This window comes from Oncorhynchus mykiss, chromosome 10, assembly GCF_013265735.2.
Source record: "Oncorhynchus mykiss isolate Arlee chromosome 10, USDA_OmykA_1.1, whole genome shotgun sequence".
Lineage (NCBI taxonomy): Eukaryota > Metazoa > Chordata > Actinopteri > Salmoniformes > Salmonidae > Oncorhynchus > Oncorhynchus mykiss.
The window spans coordinates 79,023,188-79,048,187 of NC_048574.1; the positions used below are offsets into that span (position 1 = coordinate 79,023,188).

At 45.4% G+C, this 25,000-nt stretch overlaps 1 protein-coding gene across 2 annotated transcripts in view; it reads left to right on the forward strand.

Annotated features, from left to right (window-relative positions):
- Nucleotides 1-381: 381 nt before the first annotated feature.
- LOC110515636 (pre-mRNA 3'-end-processing factor FIP1-like) overlaps nucleotides 382-25,000 on the forward strand; it is a 42,228-nt gene continuing 17,609 nt past the window's right edge. Inside the window, exons 1-9 of one of the 2 annotated variants that reach the window (XM_036934101.1) lie at nucleotides 382-731; nucleotides 1,190-1,241; nucleotides 1,899-1,962; nucleotides 3,064-3,170; nucleotides 12,272-12,336; nucleotides 15,346-15,453; nucleotides 15,947-16,077; nucleotides 20,570-20,682; nucleotides 22,676-22,729. In XM_036934101.1, coding sequence (XP_036789996.1) covers nucleotides 641-731; nucleotides 1,190-1,241; nucleotides 1,899-1,962; nucleotides 3,064-3,170; nucleotides 12,272-12,336; nucleotides 15,346-15,453; nucleotides 15,947-16,077; nucleotides 20,570-20,682; nucleotides 22,676-22,729 — 785 coding nt within the window. In that variant the 5' untranslated portion in view covers nucleotides 382-640. Of the gene's footprint in view, nucleotides 732-1,189; nucleotides 1,242-1,898; nucleotides 1,963-3,063; nucleotides 3,171-12,271; nucleotides 12,337-15,342; nucleotides 15,454-15,946; nucleotides 16,078-20,569; nucleotides 20,683-22,675; nucleotides 22,730-25,000 lie in introns of both variants that reach the window. The other variant, XM_036934100.1, reaches the window with a different exon arrangement.

A 25,000-nucleotide genomic window follows, 5' to 3' on the forward strand; every position in this document is an offset into this window, starting at 1 on the left:
GTGTGGGACGCAATAAGAAGTGTATTCATGATTAGCATTACAGGTATAGTGTATACAAGAATCAGCAGAATAGTTGTCCACAATGTAGTCACCAATGTATCAACACATAATTGTTGTGATGAACAAAATAGCAAGTAGATTTATTCCAGGGAGTGGTTTGCTACATTGTCCTTCCATAATAAAAAACAGCTTCATGCGGTGTCCCCCCCCCCCCCAAAAAAAAAAAAAAAATCGGATTGATGTTATTTCGCCATCTTGTGTCTTTAAAACGTTACTCCATTCGACACCCCGGTCCAAAACTGCGCATGACTCCGTTCGGTGTTTGACTTCCGCCGACAGATTCCCGCTAGACCAATAGGAAGACAGTTTTGCTTGCCCTCTGTTGAATGATTACTTCCGGGCACACGGTCCACCCGCTAGCTCGTCGAAATCAAAATGTATGAAGTGGATATTTTTCCGCGCTTCAAGATAATGCAATAATTTATGACGACTTCTGCTGTTTTAAACTATATATATATATTTTGTTGTTGTTCGTGTGCATTTACTACTATCCGGGTTGTTTCGTTAGCCAACTAGCTTAGCTGGAAAACAAGAGTTGCGATCTTCGTGAAAGACACTTTCTTACCGCTGGTTAAAGAAGATGTCTGCGGAAGAGGCGGCAGACAAAACAGCCCCGGCGGACGCGAGTGCGGGAGATGGCGGAGACGAGGAAGAAGAGTGGCTTTACGGAGGTAAAGAGGCGTTACAGTGAATATAACATTTAGCTAAGTGGTTCCAAGTTATAACTAATGCAACTGCAAGTCGTTAGCACAGGTGCTACCTGATTAGCACAGTAGTTGCCGTAGCTTGCTAAAGCCTAAGGTGCCGTGGTGCTGCATGTGTTGGCCTAGTGTCACTGTAAACGTCAAGCCGACTCACTAACGCTACAGCAAATCCTTCAGGATTGCATCAAGAATTTGCACTTTGCTCAGTTTGTAGATATCTAGCTACCTGTATGTGGGGGAAATACAATGGACGGAAGAAGCATTGGATATGTAATGGTTCGTTTGCATGGATCTTCTGAACCAATAAACGTGGCTAGTTAGCTATGTAAGTTATTTAACTAGGTACCGTTAGATATTGTAATCTATGACTTTATCGTTGACATTTTTACCGTTAGTTAGTTAATGAATGGTCGTTTCCCTTCTAGATGATGATGAGAGAGCTGATGAAGAAGAGGCCAAACTATCCGCTGCTGTCAGGTGACTTCCTCGCCCTCCATCCGTTTGTGTATAAATAAGCATGTTACTGAGTTGTCCCAACTTTCTCTGTTGTATTGTCTACAGGATGTGTCTGAATGTGTTGGTGATATTTCCGTCCAGTCTGAATGTGTTGGTGATATTTCCATCCTCAGTCTGAATGTGTTGGTGATATTTCAGTCCTCAGTCTGAATGTGTTGGTGATATTTACATCCTCAGTCTGAATGTGTTGGTGATATTTACATCCTCAGTCTGAATGTGTTGGTGATATTTACGTCCTCAGTCTGAATGTGTTGGTGATATTTACATCCTCAGTCTGAATGTGTTGGTGATATTTCCGTCCTCAGTCTGAATGTGTTGGTGATATTTCCATCCTCAGTCTGAATGTGTTGGTGATATTTACATCCTCAGTCTGAATGTGTTGGTGATATTTACATCCTCAGTCTGAATGTGTTGGTGATATTTACATCCTCAGTCTGAATGTGTTGGTGATATTTACACCCTCAGTCTGAATGTGTTGGTGATATTTCAGTCTGAATGTGTTGGTGATATTTCCATCCTCAGTCTGAATGTGTTGGTGATATTTCCATCCTCAGTCTGAATGTATTGATGATATTTCCATCCTCAGTCTGAATGTGTTGGTGATATTTACACCCTCAGTGCACCTATTCCTGCTACTGAGTCAGAAGAGGCAGCTACTACAGGCAACGGAGTGGAAGCTCAGGTAAGACCTCTTCCCTCCCAGTGTGTCCCAAATGGCACCCTGTTCCCCTATAGGGCACCAAGTTTGACCGAAGTAGTGCACTATAAAGGGAATAGGGTGCTATAGGGCTCTGGTCTAAAGTAGTGCACTATATAGGGAATAGGGCTCTGGTCTAAAGTAGTGCACTATATAGGGAATAGGGTGCCATAGGGCTCTGGTCTAAAGTAGTGCACTATATAGGGAATAGGGTGCCATAGGGCTCTGGTCTAAAGTAGTGCACTATATAGGGAATAGGGTGCCATGGGGTTCTGGTCTAAAGTAGTGCACTATATAGGGAATAGGGTGCCATGGGGTTCTGATCTAAAGTAGTGCACTATATAGGGAATAGGGTGCCATTTGAGAGCGAGGGGTAGTGTTTCTCCTATCGTTGTCGATGCAAGGCGGGGTGAATTGGGATTTGTGTGTAATTAAGGTCTGGGGTTTCTTCGGGTCAGTTCATGTGGTCTGGAAACACTCTATGACCTACTATGTTATGTGTTCAGGAGATGGGTTCTGATCCGGGTTTCTGTCTCTCTCTGTTTGTTCCTCTCTCCTCCCCCTTCTCTCTCTTTCCCTCCCTCTTTTTCCATCTCTCTCCCTACTATCCCCCTTCCCTCTCTTTCCCTCTCCATCCTCCCCCTCTCTCTCTCCTCCCCCTTCTCTCTCATTCCCTCCCTCTTTTTCCATCTCTCTCCCTACTATCTCCCTTCCCTCTCTTTCCCTCTCCATCCCCCCTCTCTCTCTCCTCCCCCTTCTTTCTCATTCCCTCCCTCTTTTTCCATCTCTCCCTACTATCCCCCTTCCCTCTTTCCCTCTCCATCCCCCCTCTCTCTCCTCCTCCTTCTCTCTCATTCCCACCCTCTTTTTCTATCTCTCTCCCTACTATCCCCCTTCCCTCTCTTTCCCTCTCCATCCTCTCTCTCTCTCCTCCCCCTTCTCTCTCATTCCCTCCCTCTTTTTCCATCTCTTTCCCTCTCCATCCCCCCTCTCTCTCCTCCCCCTTCTCTCTCATTCCCTCCCTCTTTTTCCATCTCTTTCCCTCTCCATCCCCCCTCTCTCTCTCCTCCCCTCTCTCTTTCTCAGGAGAAGGAGCCAGGAGATGATGACGACAGTGATAGCGACAGCGACGATGATGACGATGATGTTCGTGTCACCATTGGAGACATCAAGACCGGAGCCCCACAGTACACGTACGTGTCTTTAAAGTAGAGGTCGAACCGGTTAGGATTTTTCAACTCCGATACCGATTATTTGGGCCCCAAAAAAAAGCCGATACCGATTAATCGGCCGATTTGTACATATGTATTTGTAATAACGACAATTACAACAATACCGAACACTTATTTGAACTTATTATAATACATAAATAAAAAATCTATTTAGCCTCAAATAAATAATCAAACATGTTCAATTTGGTTTAAGTAATGCAAAAACACAGTGTTGGAGAAGAAAGTAAAAGTGCAATATGTGCTATGTAAGAAAGCTAACGTTTCAGTTCCTTGCTCAGAACATGAGAACATATGAAAGCCGGTGGTTCCTTTTAACATGAGTCTTCAATATTCCCAGATAAGAAGCTTTAGGTTGTAGTTATTATAGGTCTATTTCTCTCTATACCATTTGTATTTCATTAACCTTTGACTATTGGATGTTCTTATAGGCACTATTGTATTGCCAGCCTAATCTGGGGAGTTGATAGGCTTGAAGTCATAAACAGCGTTGTGCTTCAAGCACTGCGAAGAGCTGCTGGCAAACGCAGTAAAGTGCTGTTTGAATGAATACTTACGAGCCTGCTGCTGCCTACCACCGCTCAGTCAGACTGCTCTATCAAATATCAAATCATAGACTTAATTATAATATAATAAACACACACAAATACTAGCTTTATCTAATTAATATGGTCAAATCCGGAAACTATCATTTCGAAAACAAAATGTACGGGAGTTGCAGCGATGAGACAAGACTGTAACTACCAATTGGATACCATGAAATTGGGTAGAGAAAATGGGTCAAATTTTTATAAACATGAATTTCTTTTAACTAAATATGCAGGTTTAAAAAAAATATACTGGTGTTTTGATTTAAAGAAAGGCATTGGTGTTTAGGGTTCGGTACATTGGTGATTAGGGTTAGAGGTACATTGGTGATTAGGGTTAGAGGTACATTGGTGTTTAGGGTTCGGTACATTGGTGATTAGGGTTAGGTACATTGGTGATTAGGGTTCAGTACATTGGTGTTTATGGTTCGGTACATTGGTGTTTAGGGTTCGGTACATTGGTGATTAGGGTTCGGTACATTGGTGATTAGGGTTCGGTACATTGGTGATTAGGGTTCGGTACATTGGTGTTTAGGGTTCGGTACATTGGTGATTAGGGTTCGGTACATTGGTGATTAGGGTTAGAGGTACATTGGTGATTAGGGTTAGAGGTACATTGGTGATTAGGGTTAGAGGTACATTGGTGATTAGGGTTAGAGGTACATTGGTGATTAGGGTTAGAGGTACATTGGTGTTTAGGGTTCGGTACATTGGTGATTAGGGTTCGGTACATTGGTGATTAGGGTTAGAGGTACATTGGTGATTAGGGTTCGGTACATTGGTGATTAGGGTTAGGTACATTGGTGATTAGGGTTCGGTACATTGGTGATTAGGGTTCGGTACATTGGTGATTAGGGTTAGAGGTACATTGGTGATTAGGGTTAGAGGTACATTGGTGTTTAGGGTTAGGTACATTGGTGATTAGGGTTCGGTACATTGGTGATTAGGGTTCGGTACATTGGTGTTTAGGGTTCGGTACATTGGTGATTAGGGTTCGGTACATTGGTGATTAGGGTTCGGTACATTGGTGATTAGGGTTCGGTACATTGGTGATTAGGGTTCGGTACATTGGTGATTAGGGTTCGGTACATTGGTGATTAGGGTTAGGGTTAGGGTTAGGTACATTGGTGATTAGGGTTCGGTACATTGGTGTTTAGGGTTCGGTACATTGGTGATTAGGGTTCGGTACATTGGTGATTAGGGTTAGGTACATTGGTGATTAGGGTTCGGTACATTGGTGATTAGGGTTAGAGGTACATTGGTGATTAGGGTTCGGTACATTGGTGATTAGGGTTAGGTACATTGGTGATTAGGGTTCGGTACATTGGTGATTAGGGTTCGGTACATTGGTGATTAGGGTTCGGTACATTGGTGTTTAGGGTTCGGTACATTGGTGTTTAGGGTTCGGTACATTGGTGATTAGGGTTCGGTACATTGGTGATTAGGGTTCGGTACATTGGTGATTAGGGTTCGGTACATTGGTGAGTAGGGGTTCGGTACATTGGTGATTAGGGTTCGGTACATTGGTGATTAGGGTTCGGTACATTGGTGATTAGGGTTAGAGGTACATTGGTGATTAGGGTTCGGTACATTGGTGATTAGGGGTTCGGTACATTGGTGATTAGGGTTCGGTACATTGGTGATTAGGGTTCGGTACATTGGTGATTAGGATTCGGTACATTGGTGATTAGGGTTAGGTACATTGGTGTTTAGGGTTAGGTACATTGGTGATTAGGGTTCGGTACATTGGTGGTTAGGCACATTGGTGATTAGGGTTCGGTACATTGGTGTTTAGGGGTTAGGTACATTGGTGTTTAGGGTTCGGTACATTGGTGTTTAGGGTTCGGTACATTGGTGATTAGGGTTCGGTACATTGGTGGTTAGGTACATTGGTGATTAGGGTTCGGTACATTGGTGATTAGGGTTCGGTACATTGGTGGTTAGGTACATTGGTGATTAGGGTTCGGTACATTGGTGTTTAGGGGTTAGGTACATTGGTGTTTAGGGTTCGGTACATTGGTGTTTAGGGTTCGGTACATTGGTGATTAGGGTTCGGTACATTGGTGGTTAGGTACATTGGTGATTAGGGTTCGGTACATTGGTGTTTAGGGGTTAGGTACATTGGTGTTTAGGGTTCGGTACATTGGTGTTTAGGGGTTAGGTACATTGGTGTTTAGGGTTCGGTACATTGGTGATTAGGGTTCGGTACATTGGTGTTTAGGGTTCGGTACATTGGTGATTAGGGTTAGGTACATTGGTGATTAGGGTTCGGTACATTGGTGTTTAGGGTTCGGTACATTGGTGATTAGGGTTCGGTACATTGGTGATTAGGGTTCGGTACATTGGTGATTAGGGTTAGGTACATTGGTGATTAGGGTTAGAGGTACATTGGTGATTAGGGTTCGGTACATTGGTGATTAGGGTTCAGTACATTGGTGATTAGGGTTCGGTACATTGGTGATTAGGGTTCGGTACATTGGTGATTAGGGTTCGGTACATTGGTGATTAGGGTTCGGTACATTGGTGATTAGGGTTCGGTACATTGGTGATTAGGGTTAGGTACATTGGTGATTAGGGTTCGGTACATTGGTGATTAGGGTTCGGTACATTGGTGTTTAGGGTTCGGTACATTGGTGATTAGGGTTCGGTACATTGGTGATTAGGGTTCGGTACATTGGTGATTAGGGTTCGGTACATTGGTGATTAGGGTTAGGTACATTGGTGATTAGGGTTAGGTACATTGGTGTTTAGGGGTTAGAGGTACATTGGTGTTTAGGGTTAGAGGTACATTGGTGTTTAGGGGTTAGAGGTACATTGGTGTTTAGGGTTAGAGGTACATTGGTGTTTAGGGTTAGAGGTACATTGGTGTTTAGGGTTAGAGGTACATTGGTGTTTAGGGGTTAGAGGTACATTGGTGTTTAGGGTCAGGTACATTGGTGTTTAGGGTTCGGTACATTGGTGTTTAGGGTTCGGTACATTGGTGATTAGGGTTCGATACATTGGTGATTAGGGTTCGGTACATTGGTGATTAGGGTTCGGTACATTGGTGATTAGGGTTCGGTACATTGGTGATTAGGGTTCGGTACATTGGTGATTAGGGTTCGGTACATTGGTGATTAGGGTTAGGTACATTGGTGTTTAGGGTTCGGTACATTGGTGATTAGGGTTCGGTACATTGGTGTTTAGGGTTCGGTACATTGGTGTTTAGGGTTCGGTACATTGGTGATTAGGGTTAGAGGTACATTGGTGATTAGGGTTAGAGGTACATTGGTGATTAGGGTTCGGTACATTGGTGATTAGGGTTAGGTACATTGGTGATTAGGGTTCAGTACATTGGTGATTAGGGTTAGAGGTACATTGGTGTTTAGGGTTCGGTACATTGGTGATTAGGGTTCGGTACATTGGTGTTTAGGGTTAGGTACATTGGTGATTAGGGTTAGAGGTACATTGGTGATTAGGGTTAGAGGTACATTGGTGATTAGGGTTCGGTACATTGGTGATTAGGGTTCGGTACATTGGTGATTAGGGTTAGAGGTACATTGGTGTTTAGGGTTAGGTACATTGGTGATTAGGGTTCGGTACATTGGTGTTTAGGGTTAGGTACATTGGTGATTAGGGTTCGGTACATTGGTGATTAGGGTTCGGTACATTGGTGTTTAGGGTTAGGTACATTGGTGTTTAGGGTTCGGTACATTGGTGTTTAGGGTTAGAGGTACATTGGTGATTAGGGTTAGAGGTACATTGGTGATTAGGGTTCGGTACATTGGTGATTAGGGTTCGGTACATTGGTGATTAGGGTTAGGTACATTGGTGTTTAGGGTTCGGTACATTGGTGATTAGGGTTCGGTACATTGGTGATTAGGGTTCGGTACATTGGTGATTAGGGTTCGGTACATTGGTGATTAGGGTTAGGTACATTGGTGTTTAGGGTTCGGTACATTGGTGATTAGGGTTCGGTACATTGGTGATTAGGGTTCGGTACATTGGTGATTAGGGTTCGGTACATTGGTGATTAGGGTTCGGTACATTGGTGATTAGGGTTAGAGGTACATTGGTGATTAGGGTTAGGTACATTGGTGATTAGGGTTCGGTACATTGGTGATTAGGGTTCGGTACATTGGTGTTTAGGGTTAGGTACATTGGTGTTTAGGGTTCGGTACATTGGTGATTAGGGTTAGAGGTACATTGGTGATTAGGGTTAGAGGTACATTGGTGATTAGGGTTCGGTACATTGGTGATTAGGGTTAGGTACATTGGTGATTAGGGTTCGGTACATTGGTGATTAGGGTTCGGTACATTGGTGATTAGGGTTCGGTACATTGGTGTTTAGGGTTAGGTACATTGGTGATTAGGGTTCGGTACATTGGTGATTAGGGGTTAGGTACATTGGTGTTTAGGGTTAGAGGTACATTGGTGATTAGGGTTAGAGGTACATTGGTGATTAGGGTTCGGTACATTGGTGTTTAGGGTTCGGTACATTGGTGTTTAGGGTTCGGTACATTGGTGTTTAGGGTTCGGTACATTGGTGTTTAGGGTTCGGTACATTGGTGTTTAGGGTTAGGTACATTGGTGTTTAGGGTTAGGTACATTGGTGATTAGGGTTCGGTACATTGGTGTTTAGGGTTAGGTACATTGGTGTTTAGGGTTCGGTACATTGGTGATTAGGGTTCGGTACATTGGTGATTAGGGTTCGGTACATTGGTGATTAGGGTTAGGGTTAGGTACATTGGTGATTAGGGTTCGGTACATTGGTGTTTAGGGTTCGGTACATTGGTGATTAGGGTTCGGTACATTGGTGATTAGGGTTAGGTACATTGGTGATTAGGGTTCGGTACATTGGTGATTAGGGTTAGAGGTACATTGGTGATTAGGGTTCGGTACATTGGTGATTAGGGTTAGGTACATTGGTGATTAGGGTTCGGTACATTGGTGATTAGGGTTCGGTACATTGGTGATTAGGGTTCGGTACATTGGTGTTTAGGGTTCGGTACATTGGTGTTTAGGGTTCGGTACATTGGTGATTAGGGTTCGGTACATTGGTGATTAGGGTTCGGTACATTGGTGATTAGGGTTCGGTACATTGGTGATTAGGGGTTCGGTACATTGGTGATTAGGGTTCGGTACATTGGTGATTAGGGTTCGGTACATTGGTGATTAGGGTTAGAGGTACATTGGTGATTAGGGTTCGGTACATTGGTGATTAGGGGTTCGGTACATTGGTGATTAGGGTTCGGTACATTGGTGATTAGGATTCGGTACATTGGTGATTAGGGTTAGGTACATTGGTGTTTAGGGTTAGGTACATTGGTGATTAGGGTTCGGTACATTGGTGGTTAGGCACATTGGTGATTAGGGTTCGGTACATTGGTGTTTAGGGGTTAGGTACATTGGTGTTTAGGGTTCGGTACATTGGTGTTTAGGGTTCGGTACATTGGTGATTAGGGTTCGGTACATTGGTGGTTAGGTACATTGGTGATTAGGGTTCGGTACATTGGTGATTAGGGTTCGGTACATTGGTGGTTAGGTACATTGGTGATTAGGGTTCGGTACATTGGTGTTTAGGGGTTAGGTACATTGGTGTTTAGGGTTCGGTACATTGGTGTTTAGGGTTCGGTACATTGGTGATTAGGGTTCGGTACATTGGTGGTTAGGTACATTGGTGATTAGGGTTCGGTACATTGGTGTTTAGGGGTTAGGTACATTGGTGTTTAGGGTTCGGTACATTGGTGTTTAGGGGTTAGGTACATTGGTGTTTAGGGTTCGGTACATTGGTGATTAGGGTTCGGTACATTGGTGTTTAGGGTTCGGTACATTGGTGATTAGGGTTAGGTACATTGGTGATTAGGGTTCGGTACATTGGTGTTTAGGGTTCGGTACATTGGTGATTAGGGTTCGGTACATTGGTGATTAGGGTTAGGTACATTGGTGATTAGGGTTAGGTACATTGGTGATTAGGGTTAGAGGTACATTGGTGATTAGGGTTAGAGGTACATTGGTGATTAGGGTTCGGTACATTGGTGATTAGGGTTAGGTACATTGGTGATTAGGGTTCAGTACATTGGTGATTAGGGTTAGAGGTACATTGGTGTTTAGGGTTCGGTACATTGGTGATTAGGGTTCGGTACATTGGTGTTTAGGGTTAGGTACATTGGTGATTAGGGTTAGAGGTACATTGGTGATTAGGGTTAGAGGTACATTGGTGATTAGGGTTCGGTACATTGGTGATTAGGGTTCGGTACATTGGTGATTAGGGTTAGAGGTACATTGGTGTTTAGGGTTAGGTACATTGGTGATTAGGGTTCGGTACATTGGTGTTTAGGGTTAGGTACATTGGTGATTAGGGTTCGGTACATTGGTGATTAGGGTTCGGTACATTGGTGTTTAGGGTTAGGTACATTGGTGTTTAGGGTTCGGTACATTGGTGTTTAGGGTTAGAGGTACATTGGTGATTAGGGTTAGAGGTACATTGGTGATTAGGGTTCGGTACATTGGTGATTAGGGTTCGGTACATTGGTGATTAGGGTTAGGTACATTGGTGTTTAGGGTTCGGTACATTGGTGATTAGGGTTCGGTACATTGGTGATTAGGGTTCGGTACATTGGTGATTAGGGTTCGGTACATTGGTGATTAGGGTTAGGTACATTGGTGTTTAGGGTTCGGTACATTGGTGATTAGGGTTCGGTACATTGGTGATTAGGGTTCGGTACATTGGTGATTAGGGTTCGGTACATTGGTGATTAGGGTTCGGTACATTGGTGATTAGGGTTAGAGGTACATTGGTGATTAGGGTTAGGTACATTGGTGATTAGGGTTCGGTACATTGGTGATTAGGGTTCGGTACATTGGTGTTTAGGGTTAGGTACATTGGTGTTTAGGGTTCGGTACATTGGTGATTAGGGTTAGAGGTACATTGGTGATTAGGGTTAGAGGTACATTGGTGATTAGGGTTCGGTACATTGGTGATTAGGGTTCGGTACATTGGTGATTAGGGTTAGGTACATTGGTGATTAGGGTTCGGTACATTGGTGATTAGGGTTCGGTACATTGGTGATTAGGGTTCGGTACATTGGTGTTTAGGGTTCGGTACATTGGTGATTAGGGTTAGGTACATTGGTGATTAGGGTTCGGTACATTGGTGATTAGGGTTAGGTACATTGGTGATTAGGGTTAGGTACATTGGTGATTAGGGTTAGAGGTACATTGGTGATTAGGGTTAGAGGTACATTGGTGATTAGGGTTCGGTACATTGGTGATTAGGGTTCGGTACATTGGTGATTAGGGTTCGGTACATTGGTGATTAGGGTTCGGTACATTGGTGATTAGGGTTAGGTACATTGGTGATTAGGGTTCGGTACATTGGTGATTAGGGGTTAGGTACATTGGTGTTTAGGGTTAGAGGTACATTGGTGATTAGGGTTAGAGGTACATTGGTGATTAGGGTTCGGTACATTGGTGTTTAGGGTTCGGTACATTGGTGTTTAGGGTTCGGTACATTGGTGTTTAGGGTTCGGTACATTGGTGTTTAGGGTTCGGTACATTGGTGTTTAGGGTTAGGTACATTGGTGTTTAGGGTTAGGTACATTGGTGATTAGGGTTCGGTACATTGGTGTTTAGGATTAGGTACATTGGTGTTTAGGGTTCGGTACATTGGTGCAACAAACTGTGCTTTTTTCGCGAATGCGCTTGTTAAATCGTCAGCCGTTTGGCGAAGTAGGCTTGTGATTGGGATGATAAATTAACGGGCACCGCATCGATTATATGCAACGCAGGGACAAGCTAGTTAAACTAGTAATATCATCAACCGTGTGAAGTTAACTAGTAATTATGTTAAGATTGATAGTTTTTTTTTTTTACAAGATACATTTAATGCTAGCTACGGTCTTTAGATGGATAGTTCATCCGTAATGTCTTTAAAGGGATAGTTCACCCGTAATGTCTTTAAAGGGATAGTTCACCCGTAATGTCTTTAAAGGGATAGTTCACCCGTAATGTCTTTAAAGGGATAGTTCACCCGTAATGTCTTTAAAGGGATAGTTCACCCGTAATGTCTTTAAAGGGATAGTTCACCCGTAATGTCTTTAAAGGGATAGTTCACCCGTAATGTCTTTAAAGGGATAGTTCACCCGTAATGTCTTTAAAGGGATAGTTCACCCGTAATGTCTTTAAAGGGATAGTTCACCCGTAATGTCTAAGCCGATCTGACCTTATTATTCCCAGATAAGGGGTTTTATGTACAGCTGATGAGCCTGAATTCATCTATTGTATTTCACAGCCTTTGACGCTGTTGTTGTTGTTGACATGTCTGGTTTGTTGTTGTTGTTGTTGACATGTCTGGTTTGTTGTTGTTGTTGTTATGTCTGGTTTGTTGTTGTTGACATGTCTGGTTTGTTGTTGTTGTTGACATGTCTGGTTTGTTGTTGTTGTTGTTGACATGTCTGGTTTGTTGTTGTTGTTGACATGTCTGGTTTGTTGTTGTAGAACGTATGGAGTGGCTCCTGTTAACCTGAACATAAAGACAGCGGGAGCCAGACCCTATGGAACAGGTACTGTAGTGTTCTGTTCTTCACCTGTTCTATGCACCTGACTTTACACAGGCCGACATGGAGTGGGAAATGTATAGTACAGGCTGATAGAGGTGTCCAGTCCCACCACCATAGGTGTCCGGTCCCACCACCATGTCTTGATAGGTGTCCAGTCCCACTGCCATGTCTTGATAGGTGTCCATTCCCACCACCATGTCTTGATAGGTGTCCAGTCCCACCACCATAGGTGTCCATTCCCACCACCATGTCTTGATAGGTGTCCATTCCCACTGCCATGTCTTGATAGGTGTCCATTCCCACCACCGTAGGTGTCCATTCCCACCACCATAGGTGTCCAGTCCCACCACCGTAGGTGTCCAGTCCCACCACCATAGGTGTCCATTCCCACCACCATAGGTGTCCAGTCCCACCACCATAGGTGTCCAGTCCCACCACCATAGGTGTCCAGTCCCACCACCATAGGTGTCCATTCCCACCACCATGTCTTGATAGGTGTCCATTCCCACCACCGTAGGTGTCCAGTCCCACCACCATGTCTTGATAGGTGTCCATTCCCACCACCATAGGTGTCCAGTCCCACCACCATGTCTTGATAGGTGTCCAGTCCCACCACCATGTCTTGATAGGTGTCCATTCCCACCACCATAGGTGTCCATTCCCACCACCATGTCTTGATAGGTGTCCATTCCCACCACCATAGGTGTCCATTCCCACCACCATGTCTTGATAGGTGTCCATTCCCACCTCCATGTCTTGATAGGTGTCCATTCCCACCACCATGTCTTGATAGGTGTCCATTCCCACCACCATGTCTTGATAGGTGTCCATTCCCACCACCATGTCTTGATAGGTGTCCAGTCCCACCACCATGTCTTGATAGGTGTCCATTCCCACCACCATGTCTTGATAGGTGTCCAGTCCCACCACCATGTCTTGATAGGTGTCCAGTCCCACCACCATGTCTTGATAGGTGTCCAGTCCCACCACCATAGGTGTCCATTCCCACCACCATGTCTTGATAGGTGTCCAGTCCCACCACCATGTCTTGATAGGTGTCCATTCCCACCACCATGTCTTGATAGGTGTCCATTCCCACCACCATGTCTTGATAGGTGTCCATTCCCACCACCATGTCTTGATAGGTGTCCATTCCCACCACCATGTCTTGATAGGTGTCCAGTCCCACCACCATAGGTGTCCAGTCCCACCACCATAGGTGTCCATTCCCACCACCATAGGTGTCCATTCCCACCACCATGTCTTGATAGGTGTCCAGTCCCACCACCATGTCTTGGTAGGTGTCCATTCCCACCACCATGTCTTGATAGGTGTCCATTCCCACCACCATAGGTGTCCATTCCCACCACCATAGGTGTCCAGTCCCACCACCATAGGTGTCCAGTCCCACCACCATAGGTGTCCAGTCCCACCACCATAGGTGTCCAGTCCCACCACCATAGGTGTCCAGTCCCACCACCATAGGTGTCCATTCCCACCACCATAGGTGTCCATTCCCACCACCATAGGTGTCCATTCCCACCACCATAGGTGTCCATTTTCACCACCATAGGTGTCCATTCTCACCACCATAGGTGTCCATTCCCACCACCATAGGTGTCCATTCTCACCACCATAGGTGTCCATTCCCACCACCATAGGTGTCCATTCCCACCACCATAGGTGTCCATTCCCACCACCATAGGTGTCCAGTCCCACCACCATGTCTTGATAGGTGTCCATTCCCACCACCATGTCTTGATAGGTGTCCATTCCCACCACCATAGGTGTCCAGTCCCACCACCATGTCTTGATAGGTGTCCATTCCCACCACCATGTCTTGATAGGTGTCCATTCCCACCACCATGTCTTAATAGGTGTCCATTCCCACCACCATAGGTGTCCATTCCCACCACCATAGGTGTCCAGTCCCACCACCATGTCTTGATAGGTGTCCATTCCCACCACCATAAGTGTCCATTCCCACCACCATAGGTGTCCAGTCCCACCACCATGTCTTGATAGGTGTCCATTCCCACCACCATAAGTGTCCATACCCATCTCCATAGGTGTCCAGTCCCACCACCATAGGTGTCCAGTCCCACCACCATACGTGTCCATTCCCACCACCATACGTGTCCAGTCCCACCACCATACGTGTCCAGTCCCACCACCATAGGTGTCCATTCTCACCACCATGTCTTGATAGGTGTCCATTCCCACCACCATGTCTTGATAGGTGTCCATTCCCACCACCATAAGTGTCCATTCCCACCACCATAGGTGTCCAGTCCCACCACCATGTCTTGATAGGTGTCCATTCCCACCACCATGTCTTGATAGGTGTCTATTCCCACCACCATAAGTGTCCATTCCCACCACCATGTCTTGATAGGTGTCCATTCCCACCACCATAGGTGTCCAGTCCCACCACCATGTCTTGATAGGTGTCCATTCCCACCACCATAAGTGTCCATTCCCACCACCATAGGTGTCCAGTCCCACCACCATGTCTTGATAGGTGTCCATTCCCATCTCCATAGGTGTCCATTCCCACCTCCATAGGTGTCCAGTCCCACCACCATAGGTGTCCATTCCCACCACCATAGGTGTCCATTCCCACCACCATAGGTGTCCATTCCCACCACCATAGGTGTCCATTCCCACCACCATAGGTGTCCATTCCCACCACCATAGGTGTCCATTCCCACCACCATACGTGTCCAGTCCCACCACCATAGGTGTCCATTCCCACCACCATAGGTGTCCATTCCCACCACCATAGGTGTCCATTCCCACCACCATACGTGTCCAGTCCCACCACCATAGGTGTCCAGTCCCACCTCCATGTCTTGGGCAGCTTTGTGGAACTAGATGGTATAAATGTAGATATTGTTGATTAAAATGTTTTGATTGATGTACTAAATTGTCCTCTGTATATTTTAACCCTGGTAGATATTCTAAATGTTTCTCTTCCATGTGGTGTTCTGGTTTCTATTCTCTCTCTAGTAGGGAACAAGTTAAAGGGTGTGGATCTGGAGGCCCCGGGAAACATCAATGGAGTCCCGGTAGTGGAGGTGGACATGGAGACATTCGAGGAGAAACCCTGGAGGAAACCAGGTACGGGTTACTGTGGGCGGGGTTACTGTGGGCGGGGTTACTGTGGGCGGGGTTACTGTGGGCGGGGTTACTGTGGTGCGGGGTCACTGTGGGCGGGGTCACTGTGGTGTGGGGTTACTGTGGGCGGGGTTACTGTGGGCGGGGTTACTGTGGTGCGGGGTTACTGTGGTGCGGGGTTACTGTGGGCGGGGTTACTGTGGTTCAGGGTTACTGTGGTTCGGGGTTACTGTGGGCGGGGTTACTGTGGTGCGGGGTTACTGTGGGCGGGGTTACTGTGGGACATTCGAGGAGACACCCTGGAGGAAACCAGGTACGGGTTATTGTGGGCGGGGTTACTGTGGGCGGGGTTACTGTGGGCGGGGTTACTGGTTACTGTGGGACATCAGAGGAGAAACCCTGGAGGAATCCAGGTACGGGTTACTGTGGGCGGGGTTACTGTGGGACACTGTAGGAGTTTGTAAAAATAAACGTGTGTGTGTGTGTGTGTGTGTAGGTGCTGACCTGTCTGACTACTTTAACTATGGGTTCAACGAGGACACGTGGAAGGGCTACTGTGACAAGCAGAAGAGGCTGAGGATGGGCCTGGAGGTCGTCAACATCTCCTCCACCACCAGCAAAATCACTGTAAGATACAACATCTCCTCCACTACCAACTAAATCACTGTAAGATACAACATCTCCTTCACTACCAGCTAAATCACTAAGATACAACATCTCCTCCAATACCAGCTAAATCACTAAGATACAACATCTCCTCCACTACCAGCTAAATCACTAAGATACAACATCTCCTCCACTACCAGCTAAATCACTAAGATACAACATCTCCTCCACTACCAGCTAAATCACTGTAAGATACATCTCCTCCACTACCAGCTAAATCACTGTAAGATACAACATCTCCTCCACTACCAGCTAAATCACTGTAAGATACAACATCTCCTCCACTACCAGCTAAATCACTAAGATACAACATCTCCTTCACTACCAGCTAAATCACTGTCAGATACAACATCTCCTCCACTACCAGCTAAATCACTGTAAGATACAACATCTCCTCCACTACCAACTAAATCACTGTAAGATACAACATCTCCTTCACTACCAGCTAAATCACTAAGATACAACATATCCTCCAATACCAGCTAAATCACTAAGATACAACATCTCCTCCACTACCAGCTAAATCACTAAGATACAACATCTCCTCCACTACCAGCTAAATCACTAAGATACAACATCTCCTCCACTACCAGCTAAATCACTGTAAGACACAACATCTCCTCCACCACCAGCTAAATCACTGTCAGATACAACATCTCCTCCACTACCAGCTAAATCACTAAGATACAACATCTCCTCCACTACCAGCTAAATTACTGTCAGATACAACATCTCCTCCACTACCAGCTAAATCACTAAGATACAACATCTCCTCCACTACCAGCTAAATCACTAAGATACAACATCTCCTCCACTACCAGCTAAATCACTAAGATACAACATCTCCTCCACTACCAGCTAAATCACTGTAAGATACAACATCTCCTTCACTACCAGCTAAATCACTAAGATACAACATCTCCTCCACTACCAACATCTCCTCCACTACCAACTAAATCACTGTAAGATACAACATCTCCTTCACTACCAGCTAAATCACTAAGATACAACATCTCCTCCAATACCAGCTAAATCACTAAGATACAACATCTCCTCCACTACCAGCTAAATCACTAAGATACAACATCTCCTCCACTACCAGCTAAATCACTAAGATACAACATCTCCTCCACTACCAGCTAAATCACTAAGATACAACATCTCCTCCACTACCAGCTAAATCACTGTAAGATACAACATCTCCTCCACTACCAACATCTCCTCCACCACCAGCTAAATCACTGTCAGATACAACATCTCCTCCACTACCAGCTAAATCACTAAGATACAACATCTCCTCCACTACCAGCTAAATCACTGTAAGACACAACATCTCCTCCACTACCAGCTAAATCACTGTAAGATACAACATCTCCTTCACTACCAGCTAAATCACTAAGATACAACATCTCCTCCACCACCAGCTAAATCACTGTAAGATACAACATCTCCTCCACTACCAGCTAAATCACTAAGATACAACATCTCCTCCACTACCAGCTAAATCACTGATACAACATCTCCTCCACTACCAGCTAAATCACTGTAAGATACAACATCTCCTCCACTACCAGCTAAATCACTAAGATACAACATCTCCTCCACTACCAGCTAAATCACTGATACAACATCTCCTCCACTACCAGCTAAATCACTAAGATACAACATCTCCTCCACTACCAGCTAAATCACTGTAAGCTACAACATCTCCTCCACTACCAGCTAAATCACTGTAAGATACAACATCTCCTCCACTACCAGCTAAATCACTAAGATACAACATCTCCTCCACTACCAGCTAAATCACTGTAAGATACAACATCTCCTCCACTACCAGCTAAATCACTAAGATACAACATCTCCTCCACTACCAGCTAAATCACTAAGATACAACATCTCCTCCACTACCAGCTAAATCACTGATACAACATCTCCTCCACTACCAGCTAAATCACTAAGATACAACATCTCCTCCACTACCAGCTAAATCACTGTAAGCTACAACATCTCCTCCACTACCAGCTAAATCACTGTAAGATACAACATCTCCTCCACTACCAGCTAAATCACTAAGATACAACATCTCCTCCACTACCAGCTAAATCACTAAGATACAACATCTCCTCCACTACCAGCTAAATCACTAAGATACAACATCTCCTCCACTGCCAGCTAAATCACTGTAAGATACAACATCTCCTCCACTACCAGCTAAATCACTGTAAGATACATCTCCTCCACTACCAGCTAAATCACTGTAAGATACAACATCTCCTCCACTACCAGCTAAATCACTGTAAGATACATCTCCTCCACTACCAGCTAAATCACTGTAAGATACAACATCTCCTCCACTACCAGCTAAATCACTAAGATACAACATCTCCTCCACTACCAGCTAAATCACTGTAAGATACAACATCTCCTCCACTACCAGCTAAATCACTGTAAGATACAACATCTCCTCCACTACCAGCTAAATCACTAAGATACAACATCTCCTCCACTACCAGCTAAATCACTGTAAGATACAACATCTCCTCCACTACCAGCTAAATCACTAAGATACAACATCTCCTCCACTACCAGCTAAATCACTGAAAGATACAACATCTCCTCCACTACCAGCTAAATCACTAAGATACAACATCTCCTCCACTACCAGCTAAATCACTGTAAGATACAACATCTCTTCCACTACCAGCTAAATCACTGTAAGATACAACATCTCTTCCACTACCAGCTAAATCACTAAGATACAACATCTCCTCCACCACCAGCTAAATCACTGTAAGATACAACATCTCCTCCACTACCAGCTAAATCACTGTAAGATACAACATCTCCTCCTCCACCAGCTAAATCACTAAGATACAACATCTCCTCCACTACCAGCTAAATCACTGTAAGATACAACATCTCCTCCACCACCAGCTAAATCACTTTAAGATACAACATCTCCTCCACCACCAGCTAAATCACTGTAAGATACAACATCTCCTCCACCACCAGCTAAATCACTGTAAGATACATCTCCTCCACTACCAGCTAAATCCCTAAGATACAACATCTCCTCCACTTCCTTCTCTCTCTCCTCCTCTCAATTCCCTTCCTTCTCTTTGTCTCTCCTCTTCTCAATTCCCTTCCTTCTCTCTCTCTCCTCTTCTCAATTCCCTTCCTTCTCTCTGTCTCTCCTCTTCTCAATTCCTTTCCTTCTCTCTGTCTCTCCTCTTCTCAATTCCCTTCCTTCTCTCTGTCTCTCCTCTTCTCAATTCCCTTCCTTCTCTCTGTCTCTCCTCTTCTCAATTCCCTTCCTTCTCTCTCTCTCCTCTTCTCAATTCCCTTCCTTCTCTGTCTCTCCTCTTCTCAATTCCCTTCCTTCTCTCTCTCTCTCCTCTTCTCAATTCCATTCATTCTCTCTCTCTCCTCTTCTCAATTCCATTCATTCTCTCTCTCTCCTCTTCTCAATTCCCTTCCTTCTCTCTCTCTCCTCTTCTCAATTCCCTTCCTTCTCTGTCTCTCCTCTTCTCAATTCCCTTCCTTCTCTCTCTCTCCTCTTCTCAATTCCCTTCCTTCTCTGTCTCTCCTCTTCTCAATTCCCTTCCTTCTCTCTCTCTCCTCTTCTCAATTCCCTTCCTTCTCTCTGTCTCTCCTCTTCTCAATTCCCTTCCTTCTCTCTGTCTCTCCTCTTCTCAATTCCCTTCCTTCTCTCTGTCTCTCCTCTTCTCAATTCCCTTCCTTCTCTCTGTCTCTCCTCTTCTCAATTCCCTTCCTTCTCTCTCTCTCCTCTTCTCAATTCCCTTCCTTCTCTCTCTCTCCTCTTCTCAATTCCATTCCTTCTCTCTCTCTCCTCTTCTCAATTCCCTTCCTTCTCTCTCTCTCCTCTTCTCAATTCCCTTCCTTCTCTCTCTCTCCTCTTCTCAATTCCCTTCCTTCTCTCTCTCTCCTCTTCTCAATTCCCTTCCTTCTCTCTGTCTCTCCTCCTCTCAATTCCCTTCCTTCTCTCTGTCTCTCCTCCTCTCAATTCCCTTCCTTCTCTCTCTCTCTCTCTCTCAATTCCCTTCCTTCTCTCTCTCTCCTCTTCTCAATTCCCTTCCTTATCTCTCTCTCCTCTTCTCAATTCCCTTCCTTCTCTCTGTCTCTCCTCTTCTCAATTCCCTTCCTTCTCTCTGTCTCTCCTCCTCTCAATTCCCTTCCTTCTCTCTCTCTCTTCTCAATTCCCTTCCTTCTCTCTCTCTCTCTCTCTCTCAATTCCCTTCCTTCTCTCTCTCTCCTCTTCTCAATTCCCTTCCTTCTTTGTCTCATTGAATTGCCATATGATAATCAGTGTAAAACAGATAAGCCAGAGTTGTTTAAAACCAAGATATCCATTTTTAAAGAGGTCCTACTACTGTCAAATGGTCAAACCCAAGATGTTATAAACTTAAAGATGTCCCTACTCTACTCCCCTCAGGTTCAGCAGGGCAGGACGGGGAATGAGAAGGAAGTGAGTTTACCCATCCACACGTCCAAACCTGACTTCCCCACTACAGCCAACATCTACAAGTCATCCATGAACACTACCAGGTAAGAGCTGTACACAGGTCCTCAGATGAATAAGAGCTGTACACAGGTCCTCAGATGAATAAGAGCTGTACACAGGTCCTCAGATGAATAAGAGCTGTACACAGGTCCTCAGATGAATAAGAGCTGTACACAGGTCCTCAGATGAATAAGAGCTGTACACAGGTCCTCAGATGAATAAGAGCTGTACACAGGTCCTCAGATGAATAAGAGCTGTACATAGGTCCTCAGATGAATAAGAGCTGTACACAGGTCCTCAGATGAATAAGAGCTGTACACAGGTCCTCAGATGAATAAGAGCTGTACATAGGTCCTCAGATGAATAAGAGCCGTAAGCTTAGCATAGGACAGGTAGAGACAGATCGTAAGGTTAGCTTAGGACAGGTACATATAGACGGACTGTAAGGTTATCCTAGGACAGGTACAGACAGTAAGGTTAGCCTAGGACAGGTACAGACAGTAAGGTTAGCCTAGGACAGGTACAGACAGTAAGGTTAGCCTAGGACAGGTACAGACAGTAAGGTTAGCCTAGGACAGGTACAGACAGTAAGGTTAGCCTAGGCCAGGAACAGACAGTAAGGTTAGCTTAGGACAGGAACAGACAGTAAGGTTAGCCTAGGACAAGTACAGACGGTAAGGTTAGCCTAGGACAAGTACAGACGGTGAGGTTATCCTAGGACAGGTTAAGAGACGGTGAGGTTATCCTAGGACAGGTTAAGAGACAGTGAGGTTATCCTAGGACAGGTTAAGAGACGGTGAGGTTATCCTAGGACAGGTTAAGAGACAGTGAGGTTATCCTAGGACAGGTTAAGAGACGGTGAGGTTATCCTAGGACAGGTTAAGAGACGGTGATGTTATCCTAGGACAGGTTAAGAGACGGTGAGGTTATCCTAGGACAGGTTAAGAGACGGTGAGGTTATCCTAGGACAGGTTAAGAGACGGTGAGGTTATCCTAGGACAGGTTAAGCGACGGTGAGGTTATCCTAGGACAGGTTAAGAGACGGTAAGGTTATCCTAGGACAGGTTAAGAGACGGTGAGGTTATCCTAGGACAGGTTAAGAGACAGGTTATCCTAGGACAGATACAGACAGTGAGGTTATCCTAGGACAGGTTAAGAGACGGTAAGGTTATCCTAGGACAGATACAGACGGTGAGGTTATCCTAGGACAGGTTAAGAGACGGTAAGGTTATCCTAGGACAGGTTAAGAGACGGTGAGGTTATCCTAGGACAGGTTAAGAGACAGGTTATCCTAGGACAGATACAGACAGTGAGGTTATCCTAGGACAGGTTAAGAGACGGTAAGGTTATCCTAGGACAGGTTAAGAGACAGTAAGGTTATCCTAGGACACGTTAAGAGACATGATAGAGACTCATGTATTAGCTCTGGTAGAGGATTTGGCAAAACACTGTCTGGCAGTGGACAGACAGACAGACACAGACAAGCAGACAGACAGACAAGCAGACAGACAAGCTGACAGACAGGCTGACACAGACAGACAGGCTGACAGACAGACAGAGACAAGCAGATAGATAGACACAGACAGGCAGACAGACAGACAAGCTGACAGACAGGCTGACACAGACAGACAGGCTGACACAGACAAGCAGACAGACAGACACAGACAGGCAGACAGACAGACAAGCTGACAGACAGGCTGACACAGACAGACAGGCTGACACAGACAGGCAGACAGACAGACAGGCAGACAGACAAGCAGACAGACAAGCTGACAGACAGGCTGACACAGACAAACAGGCAGACAGACAGACAGACAGACAGAGACAAGCAGATAGATAGAAAGACAGACAGTGAGTGAGTGACAGATATAGGTAGAGAGAAAGAGAGAGATGGACAGAAGGACAGACAGAGATGCAGTAGACTGCTTGCTTCCGTTTTTCTCCTCTCACTGTACACATGAATGAGTTCCTCTGAGTTCCTCTGAGTGTGTGAGGGGAGGTCTAACTGTGTCTCCCTCCTTCTCCCCCTGATGGTAGGATCTCCCCCCCACAGTGGACTGCTCCCCCCGTCCAGGACATGTCCTACTATACGTGAGTGGGATGGGGCTTGTTCTCATCAACACACTGATACATCCATGTAGAGTATTCTGTCTTTTCCAGATGAGTGGGATGGGGCTTGTTCACATCAACACACTGATACATCCATGTAGAGTATTCTGTCTTTTCCAGATGAGTGGGATGGGGCTTGTTCACATCAACACACTGATACATCCATGTAGAGTATTGTGTCTTTTCCAGATGAGTGGGATGGGGCTTGTTCTCACAACACACTGATACATCCATGTAGAGTATTGTCTTTTCCAGATGAGTGGGATGGGGCTTGTTCACATCAACACACTGATACATCCATGTAGAGTATTGTGTCTTTTCCAGATGAGTGGGATGGGGCTTGTTCACACAACACACTGATACATCCATGTACAGTATTCTGTCTTTTCCAGATGAGTGGGATGGGGCTTGTTCACATCAACACACTGATACATCCATGTAGAGTATTGTCTTTTCCAGATGAGTGGGATGGGGCTTGTTCACATCAAAACACTGATACATCCATGTAGAGTATTCTGTCTTTTCCAGATGAGTGGGATGGGGCTTGTTCACATCAACACACTGATACATCCATGTAGAGTATTGTGTCTTTTCCAGATGAGTGGGATGGGGCTTGTTCACACAACACACTGATACATCCATGTACAGTATTCTGTCTTTTCCAGATGAGTGGGATGGGGCTTGTTCACACAACACACTGATACATCCATGTAGAGTATTGTGTCTTTTCCAGATGAGTGGGATGGGGCTTGTTCACATCAACACACTGATACATCCATGTAGAGTATTGTCTTTTCCAGATGAGTGGGATGGGGCTTGTTCTCACAACACACTGATACATCCATGTAGAGTATTGTCTTTTCCAGATGAGTGGGATGGGGCTTGTTCACATCAACACACTGATACATCCATGTAGAGTATTCTGTCTTTTCCAGATGAGTGGGATGGGGCTTGTTCTCACAACACACTGATACATCCATGTAGAGTATTGTGTCTCTTCCAGATGCTATTTAAAACACAAAATAAACTCATTTTAATTTCCCTCGGCCGATAAACCAGTGACAAACGTCGTGGTTGCATCGCGTCGTTAGGGCACAACGTGGTAGCGTTGTCACCGCGGCAACGTTAAGTTTAACGGGAGTCATCACCTTGGCAACAGTAAACACATTTAAATGCAACACACGTATGCACGTTGACTCACGTGTGTGTGACAGGTGATAGCCATGTTATAGACATGTCATAACAGATTCTACATCATGTGTGTATTAGTGCTGCTGTGTGTTGTCCTTTCTGACTTTAGTGTCCCGTCACTGATCTGTCTGTGGTGGTTAGGTACCGATCTGTCTGTGGTGGTTAGGTACCGATCTGTCTGTGGTGGTTAGGTACCGATCTGTCTGTGGTGGTTAGGTACCGATCTGTCTGTGGTGGTTAGGTACCGATCTGTCTGTGGTGGTTAGGTACCGATCTGTCTGTGGTGGTTAGGTACCGATCTGTCTGTGGTGGTTAGGTACCGATCTGTCTGTGGTGGTTAGGTACCCCGATCTGTCTGTGGCGGTTAGGTACACCGATCTGTCTGGTGGTTAGGTATCCCGATCTGTCTGTGGTGTGGTGGTTAGGTACCCCGATCTGTCTGTGGTGTGGTGGTTAGGTACCCCGATCTGTCTGTAGTGGTGGTTAGGTACCGATCTGTGTGGTGTGGTGGTTAGGTACCCCGATCTGTGTGGTGTGGTGGTTAGGTACCCCGATCTGTGTGGTGTGGTGGTTAGGTACCCCGATCTGTGTGGTGTGGTGGTTAGGTACCCCGATCTGTGTGGTGTGGTGGTTAGGTACCCCGATCTGTGTGGTGTGGTGGTTAGGTACCCCGATCTGTGTGGTGTGGTGGTTAGGTACCGATCTGTGCATGTGGCTGTGTATTAGTTGGTAGAGAGTATAGACGGTAAACTCAGTGTTAATGACTGAGTAGACGGCAGGTAGTCTAGTGGTTAAGAGCGTTGTCTTAGTTGTTAGTGACTGAGTAGACGGCCAGGTAGTCTAGTGGTTAAGAGCGTTGTCTTAGTCGTTAATGACTGAGTAGACGGCCAGGTAGTCTAGTGGTTAAGAGCGTTGTCTTAGTCGTTAATGACTGAGTAGACGGCCAGGTAGTCTAGTGGTTAAGAGCGTTGTCTTAGTCGTTAGTGACTGAGTAGACGGCCAGGTAGTCTAGTGGTTAACAGCGTTGTCTTAGTCGTTAGTGACTGAGTAGACGGCCAGGTA